The sequence below is a fragment of the Cibotium barometz genome, chromosome 42 (genome assembly GCF_041138505.1).
Source record: "Cibotium barometz isolate CiBa-2024 chromosome 42, ASM4113850v1, whole genome shotgun sequence".
NCBI classification, from domain to species: Eukaryota; Viridiplantae; Streptophyta; class Polypodiopsida; order Cyatheales; family Cibotiaceae; genus Cibotium; species Cibotium barometz.
The window spans coordinates 3427286-3448836 of record NC_141087.1 but is presented as its reverse complement, the minus strand read 5'-3'; the positions used below and the strand labels follow the sequence as shown (position 1 = coordinate 3448836).

The window sequence follows — 21551 nt, the reverse complement described above, 5'->3', positions numbered from 1 at the left end:
AATAGCTGCAAAGGCTAAGTACAACCACGAAGGGCTAGATACAAACTCGCCTCGTGTAAGGGCGGAAAACAAATGATCAAAGGAGCAATCCAATCTTTGAGAGACCTGGCTGGTCCCATGCTCAAGGCGCCCCAAGATATATGCGGTCGGGCCCCTAGCATGTGGCCAATGGGTAAACGGATTAGGGGGTTCCAGACCAAAAGCAACCGAAGCTGCTCCTCTGAGGCCACTAGAACAATCTGTCTAAGGGCTGGCTTGAGATGATCACTTGCACAAACTAGACTGGCTGTGAATCTGTCCTCAAAGGCAGGGCTAAAACCACAGGCTCGCATCTCTGTTAAGATCCATCTAGTACTTTGCGGCCACGGGTCTCCAAGGCTCAGACTGCGGGTTGAAATCTGGGCCAAGACGAAATCCTTCCAAGGCTCGCCACCGGGTAGGAGTCTTTGACAATCAACTCGCCCAATAGGGCACGGCTATGTATAGGGGGATCAATGAGGCCAAGTGCCCCTCTGCAACGTGGCTGAATGATCACTCTCCATGCCACCTTGGCCCTGGCCTCCCATCACTATTGGCCCACATGAAGTTCCGGATCTAACGCTGTACCTGGCCAAGACATGCCTGAGAAAAAGCCCAATACGAAGTGATGTACCACATGTTGGCAAGCTCTACCTGGTTCGCCACCACCACTTTGCCTGCTACTAGGGATAGCCTCGCCGAGCTCGAGTATAGAAGCTTCTTCCGAATACTCAGAAGAAGCACACCGAGTGGCTGCTCTAGAGAGATATCAATGCCAACTTGGCAACCGAAGTAGCGGACTGGAGTGCCCCACGGACTGGAAAGTCTCAACTGGTCGCCAGGTTGGGGGGGGGGGGTGCAAAGCCTACCCAAAAACCACACGACTTGTGCTAGTTGATCTGCGCTCCTAATGCCTGGCAGAAAATCTCGATTGCCTCTGTGAATCTCTAGAGATTCCCAACATCTCCAGCAAGGTAGGTTGCTATGTCATCTGCAAACTTTGAGTCCAGCAGCTCCTCCTGCGTGTGGAGGGGAAGGCGCAATCCCTGAAGTCCGCGCTCTTGGGCGGAGAGAAAACTACTCATGGCCTCGGTGACAAATAGGAAGAGGTATGATGCCAAAGGACAGCCCTGTCGAACCAAGTGGGAAGGGGGGAATCTTTCGCCTCGGGTTGCTTGAATGAGAACTTGGCTGTGTGATGTTGAATAAAGTCGTGAGACTCCACGAATCCACTCCATGGGGAATCCCATCTAGCTCATTGTGCCCTCCAAAAAGCTCCAGTCCACCCTATCATAAGCTTTCTCAAAGTCTAGGTAGTAGGAGTAGCACAATGAGGTCCTGCCACCACATCCTGGCCGAAGCTGTCGCCACCCCAAAGGTAAAAGATGTTATCTAGAATGCCCCCATCCTGGACAAAACTAGTATGAGTGTCATGGATCAAGTCTGGGAGAGAAGGTTGAAGTTGCTTGCTGATGGCTTTGGCCAAAATCGTATAGGCCGTCCCCAGGCTTAGTTCCGTACGTCGTACGGATCTGTCCGTACATACGAATTGTACCGTACGGATCCGTACGATCAGGTACGAATTTTGCCTGTTTCTGCTCGTTGGAAGTAGCCGTTTCTGCCCGTTTTTCTGGCCGTTTTCTGCCTGTTTTTTTGGTCGTTTTCTGCCCATTTTTTTGGTTTTTTTCCTTCATCTCTCTTGAGTCCTTCTATAAAAGCCTCAAGGACCAAGCCTCTCCTCCATCTACTCCAAGCCTCTCCTCCACCACCCTCCATCTACTCCAAGCCTCAAGCACCAAGCCCTACTCCAAGCCTCTCCTCCACCCTCTCCTCCACCCTCCTCCACCCTCCTCCAAGCTCCTTCCATCCCACTTGAGCCTCTACTCCAAGTTCTCTTCCTCCAAGCTCTTCCCATACTTCATCTTCTCTACGCTCTCTCCTCTACTCCACGCTTTAGCCCTTCTCTTATCCATCATGCCTCGGGAGAAGCATGAGGCTTTTGATTTGCATTGCCTCAATGTGGAGAAGGACACCAAGAAGTCCAACTCCCATCATTGGACATGCCGATATTGCGGGAAGTCATACACCAGTGGAACAACAAGGCTTCTCCAGCACCTTTCAAAGATTGGGGGACAAGTTGCCCCATGCAAGGAGATTCCGCAAAGCATTGCCGATGACATTTCGTGGAAGATGAGCGGCGGCTCAAATTCAAGTAGAGGAGCATCATCAACACGCGCACCGGCACCACCACCAGCACCACCATCGGCACATGATGAAGCGGCCACCGGCTCTTTCATTGGTGTATCCTCCACTGCCACTTCCACGGATGCACGGTCCGCCTCCGCACCGGGCAAAAGGCAAAGGGTGGTGGAGCGTGAAGGGGTGCAACCCTCTCTCCACCAAGTCACGGGTAGTGTGAGAGGTTCAGTTGCATTCCTTAAGGAGCGGCAACGCCTTGCGGAGATAGAGATTGCTCGCACCATTATTGAATGCAATCTTGCCTTCAATGTACTCCAAAAGGAGCAATGGAAGAAGATGGTGACGGCGATTGCAAATGTGGGCCCATGTGAGGGGTGGAGGGGGTCTCTTACACGGCTATGCGCACGAGGAAGATTGATGAAGAGAAGGAGAGAATTGATCGAGCCCTTGACCCGATTCGAGCCGCATGGACGAAGTATGGATGTTCTATTCTCACAGATGGATGGAGTGATCAAAGGAAGCGTGGCATTATCAACATCCTTGTGTCTTGCCCGCTTGGCACATACTTCTTGCGTGCGGTTGACACCGGGAGAAGGGGGAGAAAGACTACCGGGAGTTTCATCTACCGCCATATTAGGCAAGCGATCATAGAGGTAAGCATTATTTTACTTAAGTGTGGTTGATTTTGTCATTTGTGCAAAGCCCTCAACTCATATGATTTATCTACCATGTAGGTTGGGGCTCGAAACGTGGTGCAAGTCATCACCGACAATGCATCAAATTGTCGACGCATGGGCCGCTTGCTTGAGGAGGAATTCCCCACCATTGTGTGGACTCCATGTGCGAGTCATTGCATTGACTTACTCATGGAGGATGTGGCGAAGCTCAGCTGGGTGAAGAGGATTGTGCAACAAGCTACATCTATTGTCAACTTCTTCATGCTAAAGGTGAAGGTGCTTGCTATGTTTCGTGAGTATAGCAGGCTTGACTTGAAGAAGCCATCGGCCACCCGCTTTGCCTACATGTGGCTGGTTTTGGAGCGTCTATACGATGTGAGGCCCGCCCTTCGCCAGACAGTTGTTTCCACCATGTGGAACGATTGGGATGAGCACGTCACTGAAGAGGCCAAAGCCATGCAACGCTTTTGCCTAGAGGAGAGATTTTGGACTAGAGTCCGAGCAATTGTCATTGCTATGACTCCATTCTATAGGCTCTTGCGGATGACAGATTGCGAGGGGTCCACCATGGGCCTTCTTGTCCACTTCTTTAGAGCTGCCCTTGTGGAGTTGGAGGCTTGCACAGACATTACATCTGAGGAGCAAGCACAAATCATGGAGATTGCACAGAAGAGATGGAGGTGGATGCACAAACCAATCCACGGATTTGCAGCATTGGTACATCCAGCCTACAAGTCTCGAGTAGTTTGCACCGATAGGGAGCTTCGACAAGATCGGGATGCATATATGCTTCAAGCTATGCCAGTTGATGAGCACAATGCCTTTCTAGAGGAGTTGGGCTGCTATGTTGATCAGAGAGGTCAAACCTCCTTTTCGTCTCCCACTTGCTGGAGGAGGGAGTCACTTGTGAAGCCCCTTTTTTGGTGGGACAATTTTGGGTATGGACTAGAGCATCTCCAACCCATAGCCTTAAGGGTCCTAGCCCAGGATTGTTCTACGGATGCATGTGAGAGGAACTGGAGTTCCTATTCTCTCATACACACGAGGATATGCAATCGACTGAGCACACGACAGTTGGAGCGGTTGGTCTACTGCCGCACTAACTTGCGCATGATGCAGGGCATTCTTAGTATGGGTAGTCCCAAGCAAGTAAGTGACAAGTCTAGACTCTAACTTGTCATGACTCATAACTTTTAAGTTTTGTGTACACTGTACAGACTCTAACTTTTGTGCCTTAATGTGTAGGTCAATGTTGACACTTTCACGTTGACGAGTGAAAACTTTGCAAGTGTCAATCAACAACCTGATGAGGAGGAGGAGGCAATCTTCATGGAGCTCTATAGTGAGCTTGTGGCAGCAGATACTCGCAGCACCAGGAGTCAGCATGGACGGGGCCGAGCAGTTGGAGTTCATAGGCCTCCGCCTTCGACATCGGCAAAGGGTGGCCTTCGCACATATGTGAGGCGGGGATCCTCGAGCTCCAATCCCCGCCTTCATGATGATATTCCATTGCCCCCTCATGATGATACCCCACTGCCTAGAGAGCCCTTGTTTGATGATGATGGCAACCTACATAGCGAGAATGATCCCCAGAGTGTCTCGTCCACCTTCGAAGAGTCCTCTTCAGAGAACTCTCTTGATGGACACTCTAGTAGTGATCATGTTGATGATCATGCAGATGTTGGTGATGATGTAGACTTTTGATATGTTATAGCTCTTTAGGCATTGAGCATCTATCTCCTTCTAGCCCATCGATGATGTATTGTAGTATGTAGTATCATGTATGTACGCATGTTGGCGGTCGCCCATGCCATGAGTTTTTGGCCTATCCTTTTGTAGCAATTTTGTACTCTAATGGCATGATGACATTATGTTCATGGTTCTACTATTTTGTAACTTCTTGTCTACAATTTTTAAGTTTAGGAAGTTTTTTTTTAAAAAAAAACGTACTAATATCGTACCGTATCTCAAAAAGTTAAGGTACCAATTAGTACCGTATTTTATCGTACCGTACCGTATCGTACCTTTTGTACTAACTAACCATGGCCGTCCCTAGAAGGATGATGGGTCTCCACTGCCGGATCTCCAATCTATCTCCACCCTCCTTGGGAATCAAATGTAACAAGCCCTCTGTGAGCCTCTCTGGCATGGCACTTGTGAGCATAATCTCATTGAACGCGGCATGAAGGCCACCTTCCATGTGGTCCCAATGGTGAAAAAAGAAAGAGACAGGAAGCGTGTCTGCTCCCTGGCATTTGCCCCTTCGTAATGCCGTCACCACCTTCGCTAGCTCCTCTGAAGTGAAAGGGGTCAATAAGAAAGACCGAAGGGAGGGAGGAACCACCTCTCTTGTGTGCCTCCAGACTTTGTCGCGGGCATCCATCACGTGGGGGGATAATGGGGCACTAGTGTGTAAATGGAAGGGCAATTCTACATGGAAAAATCTTATCAATCATGAAAACTGAAAATACACATAAGCATGCCAGACAAAAGGAGATGACAAATCTGCATGGTACACCACACTAGGGGCCAGAAGATGGGCTGACCCCCCCCTTTATGGTTAGATTACCAAAAAGGAGTTTGCTTCCAAATACAACTTCACGGGTGCCCAGGGATTCTCAATTGGCTAGCACTTGTCTCTTCCAGTACAATATGAAAGCAAAACAATAACATATGCAGAATTTTGTTGACAATTCTCAACACAAGAAGGCACTTCCGGCGTCAAGCACATGTAGGAAAACTATGAACAGCCCATAGCAGTCCCACATCAGCCTGGAACAACCCTGTATCTTCACCTTCCTCTTGTATTGCTCACAGGACAAGTCGACCAGCCATGAGGGGCTGTTTACAATAGTCGATCAGCCCTCAATAGCCACAGAAGGATGCAACCAGCAGCAGTACACAAGTCTGCAAGCCCCCGGTTAGAAGGAAAACTGTCCAGATGCACATGACCAGCTCTTCCTCTCTGTTTTTATGATCTGTCCAGCCTCTGTTCAAGCTGTAAATCAGCTGGCCAACAGTGGAGAACATGTAGAAGGGGTCGGCTAGGACCTCCCATGCACCTGTTAGGTTTTTGTCGCAGCAGAAGGCTGTAAACAGCTTGTAGAAGCAGTCGACCAGCTCCCATGCACCAGAAAAAGCAGGCGCCTCCCGTAAAACTGGAGTCTTACTCAAGATTAGAGCTCCTCCGCCAATATTAGCTCCCACGTGTGCTTTTTAGGTCTAGAAGGGGGCGCCTTCTTGAAGATGGCCCAAATATTGTCCATAGCCCATCCTTTGGCTACCACGTGGATTAAATAAGTCTATAGCTTAGTGTGTACAACTTATAAGTTGTTCGGCCACTTATAAGTGTGTGAACCTGCACCCATAATTATTAGTATATGAAATCATAAATCTGTAAATTGAGTTTTTGGGAGCACTTACCACCTGCAAAATAGATGTCAGTCCCAGACAGGTGTGTACATACACGTCCACGGTGCCCAGGTGTCCCCGGTCCCATGGACAATGCAGGCAAAAATCTCAAGCATTGTCTAGGCAAACTAGACAAGTCATCCAAAGATAAAATCAAAGTCATGCACACACATGAGTGCAACTAGACTGGAAGAAACACCCATCTGCTCAGTTGTGTCTGATAAAATGTCCAGGGCTCATGATCCTTCCGGAACCTTCCTAGAACATAAATACAAAAGATCTCCAAGATAGCTAGTCCAGGGAATTACATCATGTCAGGCTCCATGAGCCATACATGTACACCATACCATGTCAGGTCCCACAAGCCACACATGTACTATCATGTCAGGCTACACCAGTCATACATGTACTGTCATGTCAGGCTCCATATGCCACACAGACACACCATGTCAGGCTATCTAGCCATACATGTATGTCATGTCAGGCTCCACATGCCACACATGAACAGTAGAAAAAATAGAAGCTGCAAGGAATTTTGTGACACAGTCAGAAGAGATCGGAAGAAATCCATGGCAATGGCTCTCACATGTGAGGGATTAGAAACAATAGTTCCATCCTAGCCACGCAGCCTGCGAATATCGTCTCTCCTCCTGTAGGTTGGCCGTTGTGGGGACCAGCTATCACAAAGAAATCTCAAGTAACTGTGTCACCGGCTTGAGTCCCGAATGAAGCCCTGGCATGGTATCTATACTCCACCCTCCTCTCCTCAATGGACCGAATCTCCGTGCGAGCGGCGACAATCTAACTTTCAATCCACGGACTGTCTGGGAAACTCTCCTGAAGACATTGTAATGAGGCTAGGTCCCTCTCTTGCTCCCGAAAACCCGCCAATCTACTTTGGGTTGCATCCTCTAAGAAAACACTGATCTCTCCTAGGCCATCATCCAAAGTGCCCGTTTGCAGAGCTTGAGGAAAAGTCTAGTTCCGCCCATATATGCTCGATTCGGCGGCAGATCTCCGGGTCCAATGAGGCCGTCTGGAATCTTGGAGCTCGCATGCTTGTCATGCCTCCATGGGTCCTCTAGGGACAGAATAACTGGGGCATGATCTGAAAATCTAGTGCCTGCCAGAATACCAACCATGCCTCCACAACTGCAAGCCCACTCGTCGATGTAAAACTTGTCCAGGCAAGAGAGGTTGGGGCCAATGCTCCGCCTAATTGATCGAGAGAAGCTAAGACTCCCAGGGCTACGCCCAAACTCTGGGAGATGCGAAGGGTCCTGTCTCCTAAGAATGAGTATCATCTCCTTCGAGGGAGGGTACTCCGCTCCTGAGACTGTTGCCAAGAGTCTTTGTTGGATTGTCTTTGTGACCATCCCATTGAGTTCCAACTACTCCGCAGAGATCATTAGCAGAGGTAGTGACAGGTGCAATGGGAGCCCCCTCTCTGGAATCCCCTCAAACGGAAGACCACGGCGGTGGGATGCTCGAGGTGCACAAGCCCTTGCCATCATCTCCCTCTCAGTCAAACACACCATCATCCCACACATCGGGTCTTGCAGGACATGTTAGCTTGCATGGCAAGTTTTGGAGCCTATGTACGAGGCTTGCAAACGAGACTTGGGTAATGTACCTCAAGCGTGAGATAGATAACACTTGCATGAATGAAGGTACATCAGTCGCTATCTGACCAAGATCAAAGATATCAAGGAAGAGGTACGCAACATCAACGAAGTGGTTTCAGATCGAGAGTTGGTTAACACTCCTCTCAGCTCACTTCCGCCATCCTACCAAAGCTTTCGTACCTCTTTGAATCTCTCAATGAGAAGAGGTGCACCTCTAGTAACTTTTGATGAGCTGGTAGGTCTTCTTTTGGAGGAGGATTGATCCCCGATCAATTATAGCACTCCCACTCATTGCGAACGGGCATTTCAAGTCAAAGTTAAAGACAAATTTGAAGATACATCCAAGAAGAAGAAAGGAAAGTGTCACTTCTGTCACAAGGAGGGACATTTCATCAATGAATGCAGGAAGCGAATCGCTAGTGAGCAGAGGAAAGAGCAAGGCAATTCAACAAAGGATAATCCCGAGGAGAAACAAGACACCACAAACTTGTGTATAAACCCTCAGGCAAAACGTGTGTAAGTGTGTGAATACACCCATGTGTGTAAGTGTGTGTGAACACACCTTAGTATTATCTAGATTTTATTTTGTGTGATGTAGACCTTTCATTTGTGTATGGTTCTACTCCTCTCCTTGTCTCTCGTGAATTGTGTTTTCACCACCTCACCACTCCCATGAGAAGCTTACCACCCGATAGCTCTCTCTCCTTGTGAAACACAATCTGCTCAGGCTGGAGAACTTCATTTAGCTCATCAACCTCTAGCGGCTCTTTTGGCTCTGGCCCCATATACTTTCGCAATAGACTTACATGAAAGGCATTGGGAATCCTCCAATGATCACGCAATTTAAATCCTAAAATGATCAGGCAATGCAAGTAAGAAAGCAACCTGATTGATTTGTTTGATCATCTTAAAAGGTGCGCAATACCTAGTAGAGAGCTTAGGGCATGCTCACTTATTCCTGACCTCTTATGGAGTGTTGCTTTCTCAAATTTTAGCAATACCCAATCATTCTCTTTGATGTCCACTTCTCTTCTATGCTTGTCGGCAGCCCCTTATGCTTATCTTGTGAACGAGCAATGGCTGTCCGCACTCCTGCAAAGGCAACATCAAGATCTGTGATACACTCATCTGTTGCATAGGATAGGTGGCAATATTACTTTGCCATAACATGGCCTTTCCCATGGAGGCATGCCTATGCAAACTCTACCAGTAGTAGATACTTCTCTCCTAAGTTGTTTTCTGAGATACAACATAGCATTTGAGGAGTTCCAACACAAATGAATTCAGCGCCTCACTTTGCCCATCCGCTTGAGGGTGATAAGCCTAGGAAAAGTCCAGCTTAGTGCCCATGTTGTCAAACTGAGTTCTCCAAAAGAGTTTCGTAGTCTTGGGATCTTTATCCCCCACATGGTGTTTGAACACTTATGCCACAAATATCTTGACCATATGCTCACGCTTAATGTTCTTTCTGACCTGCAAGAAGTGTGCCTACTTTCTAAACTTGTCAACAATGGTACAGAAAGCATCATTGCCTTGCTCAGTAAGAGACAAATCCACAATGAAGTCCATTGCAATACTTTCCCATGGTTGCGAGGGAATAGGCAACGGCTGAAGCAAACCTGGAGCCTTTTGCTTGTTAAACTTGACCTTTTGGCATGTGATACATGCATGTACACTTGCCTTAATATGCTTGCGTATACTTGGCCAAAAGAAATAGTGCTCCATCATGCGCGTGGTAGGTACGATACCTCTACGGAGGAGCATGGCACTCATTAATGACCTTTTGTCTCATGTTTGACACAACACATAGGCAGTTGTGAGCCCAAACGGCATAACCAAAACTCGTACAAACAAACCAATTGATGTCATGAACGTCGTTATGTGCACATTTTGTGTTGCCACACACACCATGGTGATATCCACTCTAAAGATCAATGCGACTAAAACATTCAGACCCATCAAGTTTACCGAGGATGTCATCTATGCGTGGGATATCCACTCTTAAGATCAATGCGACTAAAACATGCAAACCCATCAAGTTTAGCGAGGATGCCATCTAATCTACACACATCGGAAGGAAGCATCCTTCTTTTACGCTAGCAAGAAAGGTGAACAATATGGCAAAGAGCTTGGTTGAACCAAACAATTTGGTCACGTATTCCATGATCTCTTCTTGCTGTGCTCGGCTTACCCTATACGCAAGTCTATTTGGCGGGGAACTACACGGCACTAAATCAATGTGGTGATCCTCTGGTCTTTCAGGAGGTAATTCTCTTGGCAAAGCATAATCCTTGAATGTGTCCAAGAATTTCAGCCTCACTTGTAAGAGTGTCTACCTCTACATCATCGCATTTAACAATGTCACGTACAAAAACCATGTATGTAGTAGAAACACTCTTTTTCATTGCTTTATTAATCTAAACATGAGATACACCTGGGATGGAGTTTCCCTCTTGGCCAGCACTGGACTTCCCCAACAACACATCACATCCATGCAATGGAGAAATTTTCTGCATGGAGAAATTTTCATGATCAAGATACCCCTATATATGGATGTGCAACTTCTCAATGATAGGGGTGACTTGCACCTGCTTTTCCATGAAGGTGGCCTCTGCTTCAATTTGGGGCATCAATGTTCGATGAGGCTACCATCTCCACATAGATGAAATTATTGGTGGCATAGTCATCAAACATAAAGAGTGCAAGCTGATCCTTAACTTGTCCCCAAGCTTTGCAAGCCACCCTCTCTTTATCATCATTCCCTGTATTCTCTTGCACATCCAAATGGCATGTACATTAACCTTTTGCTGCTTCTCATTGTCCTTATTCTTTCGTTTAGGACACTCACAAAACATGTGATCTTGACTGCAACATGAGAAGCATTTTCCCTCTTTAGCATATTGCTCTCTTTGCTTCAGGGTTAAGGTAAACTTGTGCTTTTTCTGAGAGGCATCTTTGGGCTGCGAATTTACAGTCTTCCCTGCACTTTTTGCATGTTTCACGTAAGGTTTAGCACGCTGTCCAACCCTCTCTTTGCGTTTGAAAACATGATCCCCTTTGCTAGAACGTTGCAGTTTGTGCTTAAACTGCTCTGTGGCGAGAGTGGCTACTTTGTAGTCCTAGAAGGTAGCATTGTGATGCGTATCAAGGCCGGATTTATTAAATGGTTGAAGCCCAAACCTGAACTTCCGTTTCTTCTCAGGCTCACCCACGAACAAAAACGGTGTAACCTCCAAATAGCTCTTCCAAAATTTGTTCACATAACCTTGCATAGACTCATTGTCTTTCTACTTTATTGTACCCCATTTGCTCATGATCTTCTCGACAGCATTGGGAGGCAAGAAGTGTGCATAGAACCTGTTGGATTTCGTAGTCCATCTTGTGTCCACGCTTTATGTGTGTGTGTTCCTTCTAAATAACCATCGTATAGCCCTACTTGTATGAGTACGTGTGTATACATGGGAACACTCTCTTAAGCCTTTTAGCTAAGCAGGGATAGTACCTTCTTTTTTTCTCGGAAACAAGATCCTTATATTAGTTAACAAAAAAGTAGTCTTGAAGGTCTAAATACAAACTGGCCTCCATGTACGGAGCGAGGACCAAAGAATAAAAGGGGAGGAAGGATAAACTTCTTCTTTGGTTGGCCGCTCTATGAGGAGAAGACCATCTCATAGAAGGGGTGGGGCAATCAATAACCACCCTAGTGGTTTGTAGTGCCAAGTGGGCTAACCACCTCTATCTGAGAGAAAAGGGCTAGGTCGCCAGAGCCTCGAGAAGGCTTCTTGCCGCTTCCGCATATGGACAGAACCACCTTGAAGCTTCCCCCACTGGCCGCGGAGGGTATGAATGATGTTGAGTCAGATGCTCATTGATAGAAGATCTCTATTGTCTCTGCAAATCTCTGAAGATTCCCCACACTTCCGGATAAGTATGCATGGAGCCCAATGCCCAAATGATTGTTTCCCCACTAAGAAGAGGGAAACAACCATACTCTGATACCACTGTAATAACACCGGTTAGGTGTCAACACTTAAATATTAACCAACAAAAAAGCCACACATAATTGAAAGTGCACAACACTGTGCAAGATAACTTTGCAAAGATAGAGACTGCACAGTACACCACCACTGGGGCCGCAAATGGGCCGACCCCCCCCATTGTTGTTTATTATTGGAGTATTTAATCTATGTACAAAGTTCCAAAGGGCTTTTTAGCCTATCATTCCATACAATGCAAATAATTAATACATGTTACCCAATGAAAAGTGTGTTGGAGTAAAATGTCGATGCAAGACTCCTTAAAAGAGTCAAAGTGACCAGACCACCAACCTCATACACTTGGAGTGCAGTGAATGTTAAACTGTCGTTTCAAGACCACACGAATATGCACTTTCGTACTAGAGCTTGGCTCACTCACTTACAGAGGCTGTGGTGTAGATCCTAGTAGCACAAGTACACAAATAGGTACTCACGCTGTAAACAGTTACTTATAGAAGAGCAAGTAATCAAGCAGGTACCAGGTGCTGCAAGCAGGAGGAGGTACACGTACGATAGGTACCGTAGGTACAAGTATGGTGGGGTTTAGTAAGTACTGCAGCAAGTTCAACAAGTACACGTGTAAAGCTGCCGGATGCATATTAACACAGCCAGGGGAGAACACAACATGGACTTCCCGCTAGCCATTAACTCAATGACAATGAGCAAAACTACACAGCTAGAAAGAGAGGGGTTAGCCATGGTATATGTTGTAAAGAAGTATTTGCATTGCCAATGAGGTGATAGTGCAAGTGGTCAAGGTGTTTGCCTAGGACCAAGAGGTCCTAGGCTCAAAACCCCCATTGGTGCTTCCTTGGCGGCATCACCTATGGGTGGATAATTAAGCGTCTACGAGCAGGCACCTACAGGCAGTGAAAAATTGGTAACTATGGGAGGATCTTGGGCCTAAGGCCAGTCGAAAAAAAAAAGTATTGGCATTTCCTCCTGTCTACCAGTGAGGGTGCACAACCTTGTGTTTATTATCTTGATGAATATGGATCAATGTAGTTGAAGCTTACAGCCTGTTTTTGTTGATATTGGGCAGGAGAAGCCATCATTTGAATATTCTGGGAAATTGGCTGCTGAAACAAATAAAGTTAGAGGTAGGACCTCTTCTCAGTAGTAGATAGGCCTTTTATTAATGTTAAGGTTATTGTACTGAAGCCTTTACTTTTTCTTTTATATTGCAGGTGTCACCTTACAGTTCACCGAGCCACCGGAAGCCAGAAAGCCTACTATGCGGTGGCGATTGTATATTTTCAAAGATGGGGAACCACTCAATGGTAATGTAGAGGGCCTTATAATTTTAAGGTGTTCAATATATTAATTTTCATCTAGTTTAAGGTATAGTATTGAAACCTTTGTGATTTCATAGTTTTGCAAAGAGCACTCCTTGTATCACAAATTATTCTAGTTTTTAAAGAGCCCTCCTTGTATTACAAATTATTCTAGAAAACCTGTTTAGCATTATGTTTTCTTTTTTGTGCGAGGGTTTCCATCACAAGGTGTCAAGATCACAACATGTTTCTATGCGTATATGCTTACAGAGCCTTTGTATATCCATCGGCTTAGTTGCTATCTGTTTGGACGGGAAAGAAGAGTTGCTGATGTTCCAACTGATCATCCATCATGCAGCAAGCAGCATGCTATTATTCAGTACAGGTGGGAAACACATTTGAGTGAAGGAGATTGTTTCAATGCCTCAACTGCCCAAATTCTGGAGTTCCAGTATGTCAGCTTCTGAATACTACAATGGTTGACCATGCCAGCTGCTTTTGTCTGCTCTTTGTAGGCTTGTAGAGAAATTGGAGACGGATGGTACCAATACCAATGAAGTGAGGTAACACGTGTGCTGTACTCGTTTTATTTCATTTTGCATTGTTGTGCAAGTCCTATCAGTTGTATTAATGGACTGTTTGGATAGCAGGCCTTACCTCATGGATCTTGGGAGTACAAATGGCACATTCTTGAATGTGAGTTTTCTCTGTTGTATGCTACTTGGGTTTTTTTTAATAAGGTGCCAAAGCTCATCAATATGTGGTTCTTTCACCATCTCATGTTCCAAGTTATTCTACAAGAAACATTCTGGAACTAGCCAATCTTACAGAGACTGTTGTGACAGCAGATTGGTTGAGGCCTGATTCTGTCCGGTTTCCCCTACATAGCTGTACAACTTGCATTGAAATGCTTGAACAGTGAGTTGACTTCATTCGTGGATGCAGGGTGAACGCCTTGAATCTGAACGTTATTACGAACTTTTTGAAAAGGACACCATTAAGTTTGGAAATAGTAGGTATGTGTTTATCACAGGATAATGAGGTGAGCTGATTCAGGGCTTCTATTTTGTTAAATACATGCATCTCGTAAGAAAAAACTCAACGCTTGGTTTCTGTAATTTTGCAGCAGAGAGTATGTGCTCCTCCATGAGCATTCAGTAGGTTGAAATCAAGTGGCATTCTTTTTGGAGGGTTACTGGAGGAGCTTTGATATTTTCTTTATCTAATACTTTGAGAGGTTATGGCGAAGACCATTTTTGGCTGCTTTTGCAAAACAAGGGTTCATGCAGAGTGGGCTTCTTTTACCGTGGAGAGGCTACGACACATGAAGACTTTAATCAGTCTTAGCTAAGGAATCTGGATCTATATGGTTTTTAATCATATTTTCCGAGCTGGCTTTTTCTTCCTTGGTCTTGGGGGGGTTGGTTGTAACCTTCTAGAGCCCTTCTACGAGTTAAACAGGTTGGCACTCTGCACTTGCATGCGTGTGATCTCCCAGGATTTTCTAATACACCATTATATGGAGCTGAATTTTGGAAGAGTCCACCTGTGTGTTTTTCTGAAGGAGGTGCTATATCACTTTCTGGCCCAGCCAGCGAGACCACTGTACCTGCACGTAGGTTGAGAGCTATGAGGACTTAAATTTGCTTGTATCCATTTCTCAAACTCCAGCAATCATGCCCAGCACTTCTTCTCTCCGTAAATGTATATGCTCTTAAGATTTGCATTAGGATTGTTGTCACAAGCCATGCTCAAGAGTAATCTGATTTTCAAGGGTTTTCAGGGAAAAGGTCTGCTTATTCACCAAGCCTTATCCACAGTTTGGCTGTGATGATGGAACTTGTGAAGTTTAGGCGAAGGTGTTGATCAAGTGTATGGCTCCATTTCTGATGTGTCATATCATGTGCTACAGTCAGGTCAGAACGTTCTATTGGCAATAGAAAGCAAACGTTTAACAAATTATTGGCCCATTGTTTTAGGTACTTCTGTTGTATGACGAAGCTCTCACATTTGATTAAACAATACAACCCCCAATCATTGGTTTATACTCTTGAAGATTTTAGTTGGGTGTACTTTGGGTCATGTTTCTCTACTCTTACCGTGAGCACTGTGTTTCAGTTTTATGTGTCTTGTCAGCTTTCTTATATTAAGCTTTCGACAAGGATGCTGAGTGTTTGTCATGTATACCTGGGGCTTCACGATAAGCACATCCAAAAGTGCCAGCATGAATAATCCCCTTGTTGCCTGCCCATTGAGGTTTATTATTTTTGGGTTGAGACATAAATGACCACTCCAAGGTCCCATAGGTCTTTGGAAGGTGTAGTAAATTGCAAAAGAAGTTACCCACTATAGCTTAGAGACACAAACAACCCCCCCCCCCCCCCCCTCCACAGGCGCACGTACCCTCCCTAGTATATGCATTTCTTGAAAGGGCTATGATAGCCTTGTTGTAGCCAGATCAGTGATTACATCATTACACAATAGCGGGTAACATGCAATGAGCTTGATTTTGAAGTAGTGTAGAAGATCCCTAGTGTATTCAACCAGCTATGTATGTAAATACAGTAATTTTTGTTATGGTACAACAACCCAACCCACACAACCCCCCTGGGCAGCCTCTGCCTGCCCTGAAAAACTCAATACTTCGTGAGGTAATGGATAAGCATGGATATACATGAATTGGGGTTTATGGTGAATGGAATATTAGTGAATTGGAAGGTTTTGTGGTATAATTCTACTGAATAGGAAGCCAATGGGCCGTTAGGATGAGGTGAATTTGTAACTTCTTGTTCTATCATGTTGTGGAGATAGTGAATATGGTACTTTAGTTTTGGTGAATTTGCTCCTTGTATATTCTATCATAATGTGAGAGATTAAGTTTGAATGCAAGTTGTATGTTTTATCGTGTGAAAGAGGGAAGCTAACTATGGTACTTCCAATTTGGTATTTTGCATGTAGTGTTGTATCACGATGTGATTGATGAATTTGCAAGTTGTATGTTCCATCATGTTGTGGGGAAAAAATCTTATTAAGATCTTGTTCTATCATGTTGAGGAGAGTGTGAATATGGTGGTTCTATTTCGGTGAATTTTCTTGTTGTAGATCCTATTAGAATGTGAGTGAGTGAGTTTGAATTTGATGAATTTGCAAGTTGTATGTTTTATCATGTTGTCGGAAGACTTAATACGGTTTGGAATTTTGCATGTTATGTTTTGTATCACGATGTGATTGATGAATTTGCAAGTTGTATGTTCCATCATGTTCTGGGGGAAAAAATCTGATTAAGATTTTCCAATTCGGTAAGTTCTATGTTCTATCGTGTTGTGCGAGAGAGTATTAGTATTGATCCTTTGCTCTCGTGTGATCTATCATGTGCCATGGTGATACATGGGAAAGCCATATAGTCCAATATATTTTACTATGAATATTCCAAGGTGGACTATGTTGAAACCTGTATGATCATTATGCCAAGGTGGAGTTTAGTTTGCCATGCTAGCACTTGAACGAAACTGTGTTTTAAATATGCCACCTGGCACATTTTCAAAAGAGAAAAAACTCAACAATTAAAAAACATTATCCTGATTCCTCTCCCCCTCTTCCTGCTGTAAATAAAGATCCCTTACCTTCATTTACGCCATCAAGAACCACATGTATCTTTCAAACGTGTGCACGATCAACTTTCTGCGGGAATCTGAAGCTATGTATAATTCCAATTTTTATATGAGGTAATTAAGAAGTATTCTTTGCTTTATAACGTTTTTTGTTAACGCATCTCATGCTTTCTTTTGATCCGTCATGTCTCTTAGTTGTTCTAATAGACAAACTTGAATGTTTTGCTTGTTAGTTGATCGGGTGCAAGGCATATCTACTCGTCTTATCCCGCTCTTATTGTGCCTTGCCTGCTAGAGCTAGTCTTTTGTCTTTACGTACTTCAATGATGTCCCATTTCAGCATGCAGAACAAGTATCATAATCAACTTTATAGAGCTTTGACAAAGCTTGAGGATTAATGCCTTTAATTAAGTTGCAGTATAGGTTGCTTCTCGAAACCACCTTCTTGATCAATAAATATCTATAATATATAAAGGACCGTCAAATTCTTTGTACATGTTGAGAGAATAGAAATTTTGTATTTCATATTTTTGGGTTTTTTTTTAAACGATTGGTAACTCGGTGAGATAGAAGGGGTTTGATGTTGAATGACGCATCTGTTGGAGCAAAATCTCCATAGGCAGCGAGCGGAAGGTCACCATATCCTAGACAAGCAGGCGGGCAGTAGGAGGTGATCAGAAGCACCAATTGTTGCTTTTTCACGCTGCACCCTATGGTGAACCCAGAGTCCTCTTGCGATTCGGAAGGCGAGGGGGCACTATGGTGAACCCAGAGAGAGTCCTTGCGATTCGGAAGGCGAGGGGGCATCGGAGGAGAATTGCGTTTTGTTCCAGCGTCAAGGAGGTTAATTTGGGCAGCTTTGATCCTAACTCGGGAGTAGTGTGCAAATCCAGTGTAGACAAGTCGCTGCAATTCGCCATCACGTCGAGGATCCTACCAGTGAAACGGTTGCCTCCCAGATCTATGTATTGAGGTCGGGATAGAAGCCCGAACCGAGTGTCTGATAGAAGGTGAGGTAGGTCAGGTTCCTGCATCCCAGGCCCAACGAGGTCGGTATGGTGCTAGAGAAACTGTTGTAAGCGAAGCTGAGGACCTGCAGCGCGAGTTGCCTAAGGAGGGAGGGATGGGGCCTTGGAGTTTGTTACCGCTGACGTCAAAGGAAGTCAAGGAGGAGAGGTTGCCCAGGGAGGGAGGCAAAGGGCCGGTAAAGCCATTATAGGAGAGGTCGAGGAATTGCAAGAAGGAGCAGAGGGAGAGGGAGAGCAGGCGAGGGAGGCACGAGGGGGTGACGGAGAGTGGGCCAGAGTGGAGGTTATTGTCGAGGGAGAGGGGGAGGAGAGGGCTAAGGAGCCGTGGAGGGAGCTATAGCTGAGGTCGAGGGAGGCGAGGGAAGGCGGAAGGGAGAGGGCCGGGAGGAGAGGTTATTGAGAGAGAGGTCGAGGGAGGAGAGAGAAGGGAGGCGATGCTTGCAAATTTCTTTAACCATTATCTTAGTGTGTTGATGTGTGCACGAGCGTGTGTGTTTCTACATATACATACAAAATGAGAATGTGTGCCAAGCAGTAATAATAGCTAAAGAATTTTATTTTTAGTACACACCAGGGGCCCACTCAAGCAGTAATAATAGCTAAAGAATTTGATCCTTGGCGATAATTTTGGTTGTCTATAACAAAAACTACCTCCAAATAAACTCATTTGCGAAGCATTACTTTTGTAGATGTCTCTCATCAAATCTCCAAGTAAAACGAAATACAGATCCCCACACGCAGTTCGATATCTTAGAATTTTTAAATATTAAACAATGTGATCAATTGATCCTTGCATTATGCTTCTCTCTAACAAAAACTAGCTCCATGTGAACTACTTCGCCAAATATTACTTTTTTATAGATGCCTCTCAAATTTCAATACTTCAAATTAGCTCAAAGACAACAATTGTCTTGATCAACAAATAGAAGAGCTCAAAGTAAAACAAAATACAAATCTTGACATATAGAATTTGATACCTTTGAATATTCAAATACCAATTTTCTCTTTACAATCATGTTGCTTCTCTTCAACAAGAACGACCTCCAAACGAACTATTTCGCCAAACATTACTTTTGTAGATGCCTCACAATTCATGAAATCAACTCCAAATGATACCAATAATGAGCTTGAACTATTCCGTCGACTATTTCGCCAAGCATTACTTTTGTAGATGCCTTTCACTACCAACTCCAAACTGTTACCAATAATGAACTTGTTTTCCAAGGTTAGAAAAGTTTCTCAGCAACTAAAATGTAATCCTCTTTTTACGAGGTTAACGCTCAAACACACTCTCTAGCAGATTCACTCTACCCTAGGATAACTAAAGACCTAATAACATGTGCAAAAATGAGAGACTTGGCTTCCTCAAGGTCAAAATTCAATCAACATTTTAGATATTAAGAAGCACCAATGCACCAATGTGTACTAAAAGATGAGAGCAAATAGAACTTTAGTAGTTACAGTAATTTATACAATGGTATAACGAGAAGCTATGCAACTAATGATATAGAGAGCCATTCAATCAAATGAGCATCCGGATGCATATGACAATTATATTGATTTTATTGTTACATCCCTTGCATGGGCATGGGTATGCTCTATAGGCCAAGGGAGTGTCACCAAGCATATAAGGTAATGATTATTGTGAGTATGGATAAGAATAACATTAAAGAGCCAATGAGGTGATTGCCCCAGTGATAAGGTGTTTGTCTAAGATCAAAAGGTCTTGGGTTCAAAACCCACAAGGTGCTTCTTGGGTGGCATTGCGGAAATAAAAGACTTAAAAACGATAGCTACCGGAAGGTCTTTACAAAAAAACAAAAAGCATCAAAGTTCTTTATAGCTTTGGATCAACTCTTTGTAGGCTGCTATTACGCGTGATATGGGGCTTGCGTGGTTCTGAAGGGCTCAAATTATGGAGTGCAAGTCTCTGTTTCCCAAGCTCCGGGGTGCCTTGGAGTGGCGAGCTTATGGTTAGGAGATGAGTCGACTACTGCTTTCCTTGTGTGAACCATGTGTATAGAGGCAAGCTCTGTTGCGGTGTTACCATGATCATTCTACATCTCAAGCACTCATGCACACAGCAATATAAGAATCAGAGCTATGAAATTCTTTCGATGATCCTGAAGGGTACGTTGTTGGTTGTTGAATCGCAAGGGGATATATTTTCCTCCCTTCTGTGTTGTTGTGGAGATGAAGAGAGTGTTCCCTATACCTTGAGGAGGAGAGAGAGGAGAGGGGGGGTGCTGTGTGTGTCCACCCCTTGAAGAAGGGCAAGGGAAGAAAAAGCACCTCTCTCCTATAGAGCTACTACAACAATAGGAGGCATTGCTTTGTCCTACAGATCCATATGGCTACGATCTCCGAATGGTGCCATCAAGTGGCATGTTGTTGTAGAGCGGTGGCTGGCTACATGAAGGCGACGACAAGTGCAAAGGACTATCACGCGAGCATGGAGGCAATTAGGGCACGTTCCCATACAGTAGCTTCCTTGACAATTGTAAGGCCTGTGGCAGCTTGGAGTTCTATCCCCATATAGAGAAGCACGAGTTCCCCTAAAAGCTTCCACCCAGGTGAAGAGAAGAGGATGTATAGGGGGCTACTGGGTAACCCCCACACGTTCTTCCTTGTGGTAGTGGGGGCAGCCTTTTAAGTGGACAGATAGATGTAGGTAGGGTCGGGTTTATGCTATTATATTGTAGAACACATTTCATCTAGGCAGCTCTGGGGATAGCACATCATCTGCGTTTCCCCTAGCATCATCTCTACATACACATGATATGCGTACAAATAATTACATCTCTTCTCTATATTATCTTAAGGAGGAGTTTCACAAAGCTCCTACATGGCATGAATTTGGAGGTTCGGGAAGGAGAGGAAGAGGTTTGAGAAGGTTTGCGTAGAATTTGATTTTGGAAGCCTCAAAAGACATGTGAAGCACGGGTTCCCAACTAGTGTTCAAAAGGACAGCCTTGGCGGGCTGGCCAGAAAAAGCTCACCTTAGAGCTGTGTCGCACCGCTGAGGTATTGTAGTGGATAGTGAGTTTGGCCCCTTGATCACCATGCAAAATGTTAAGTTAGGGTAAATTATTGGGATTTTGGTCAACATATTTAGAAAGCATTGCCAAACTTGAGTTGTGCCGTCACCTTCCCTCCCCCTCCACGCATACACTTTTGATCGATGGAGAGCTTGAAGCACCTCACAAAAAGGATAATTAAAAATTGGTTAGCACATTTGAATCAGAGTTAAATCATTAGGGGGCATTTGAGCATAAAAAGGGCCCTGTAAGAATCCCTAATTTTAAGAAATTAACACTAATTTTGTTGTGGCATAAGGAGACAGCTCATAAAGAAGTGTACTTTCTTGCTAAAAGTAGGAGATCTCTCTAGGCTCCCCCTCTAGGCTCTAGTTTCACTCTCTAGAATTTTCGTATCTCTTTCTCTTTCCACATCATCAATCTCGTCCATTAGTGTACCCTTTCAATCTTACTGCACTTTAATGCCGTATTTGAAATTCCCACCAAATTCCACATAAACCTCAAAAATCGTTTTCATTCATTCTCCTAACTTTCCACACCTACAATACGATTCTCTCTTTCTCCCATTCATGCAGTATTTGAGCCATCTGTTTGAGTCTCTCCCAAGCTCTCTTTTTCCATGTGAAGATATTT

General features: G+C 44.7%; 2 protein-coding genes across 5 annotated transcripts in view; both read left to right on the top strand.

Moving 5' to 3' along the window:
- Window positions 1–15200, top strand: part of LOC147614070 (FHA domain-containing protein DDL-like) — a 46119-nt gene extending 30919 nt beyond the window's left edge. For 2 of the 4 annotated variants that reach the window (XM_086780608.1, XM_086780612.1), the window contains 7 exons: window positions 13010–13067; window positions 13155–13247; window positions 13512–13626; window positions 13757–13804; window positions 13892–13937; window positions 14187–14257; window positions 14368–15200. In XM_086780608.1, the coding sequence (XP_086636734.1) occupies window positions 13010–13067; window positions 13155–13247; window positions 13512–13626; window positions 13757–13804; window positions 13892–13937; window positions 14187–14257; window positions 14368–14407 (471 nt within the window). In that variant the 3' untranslated portion in view covers window positions 14408–15200. Of the gene's footprint in view, window positions 1–13009; window positions 13068–13154; window positions 13248–13511; window positions 13627–13756; window positions 13805–13891; window positions 13938–14089; window positions 14258–14367 lie in introns of those variants that run through there. The other 2 variants (XM_086780609.1, XM_086780611.1) reach the window with 2 other exon arrangements.
- LOC147614071 (uncharacterized) lies at window positions 1993–5819 on the top strand. The gene is made up of 4 exons (XM_086780336.1): window positions 1993–2556; window positions 3102–4043; window positions 4140–4490; window positions 5712–5819. Exons 1-4 carry the CDS (start codon window positions 1993–1995, stop codon window positions 5817–5819), a joined length of 1965 nt encoding a protein of 654 aa, XP_086636462.1.
- Window positions 15201–21551: the final 6351 nt, after the last annotated feature.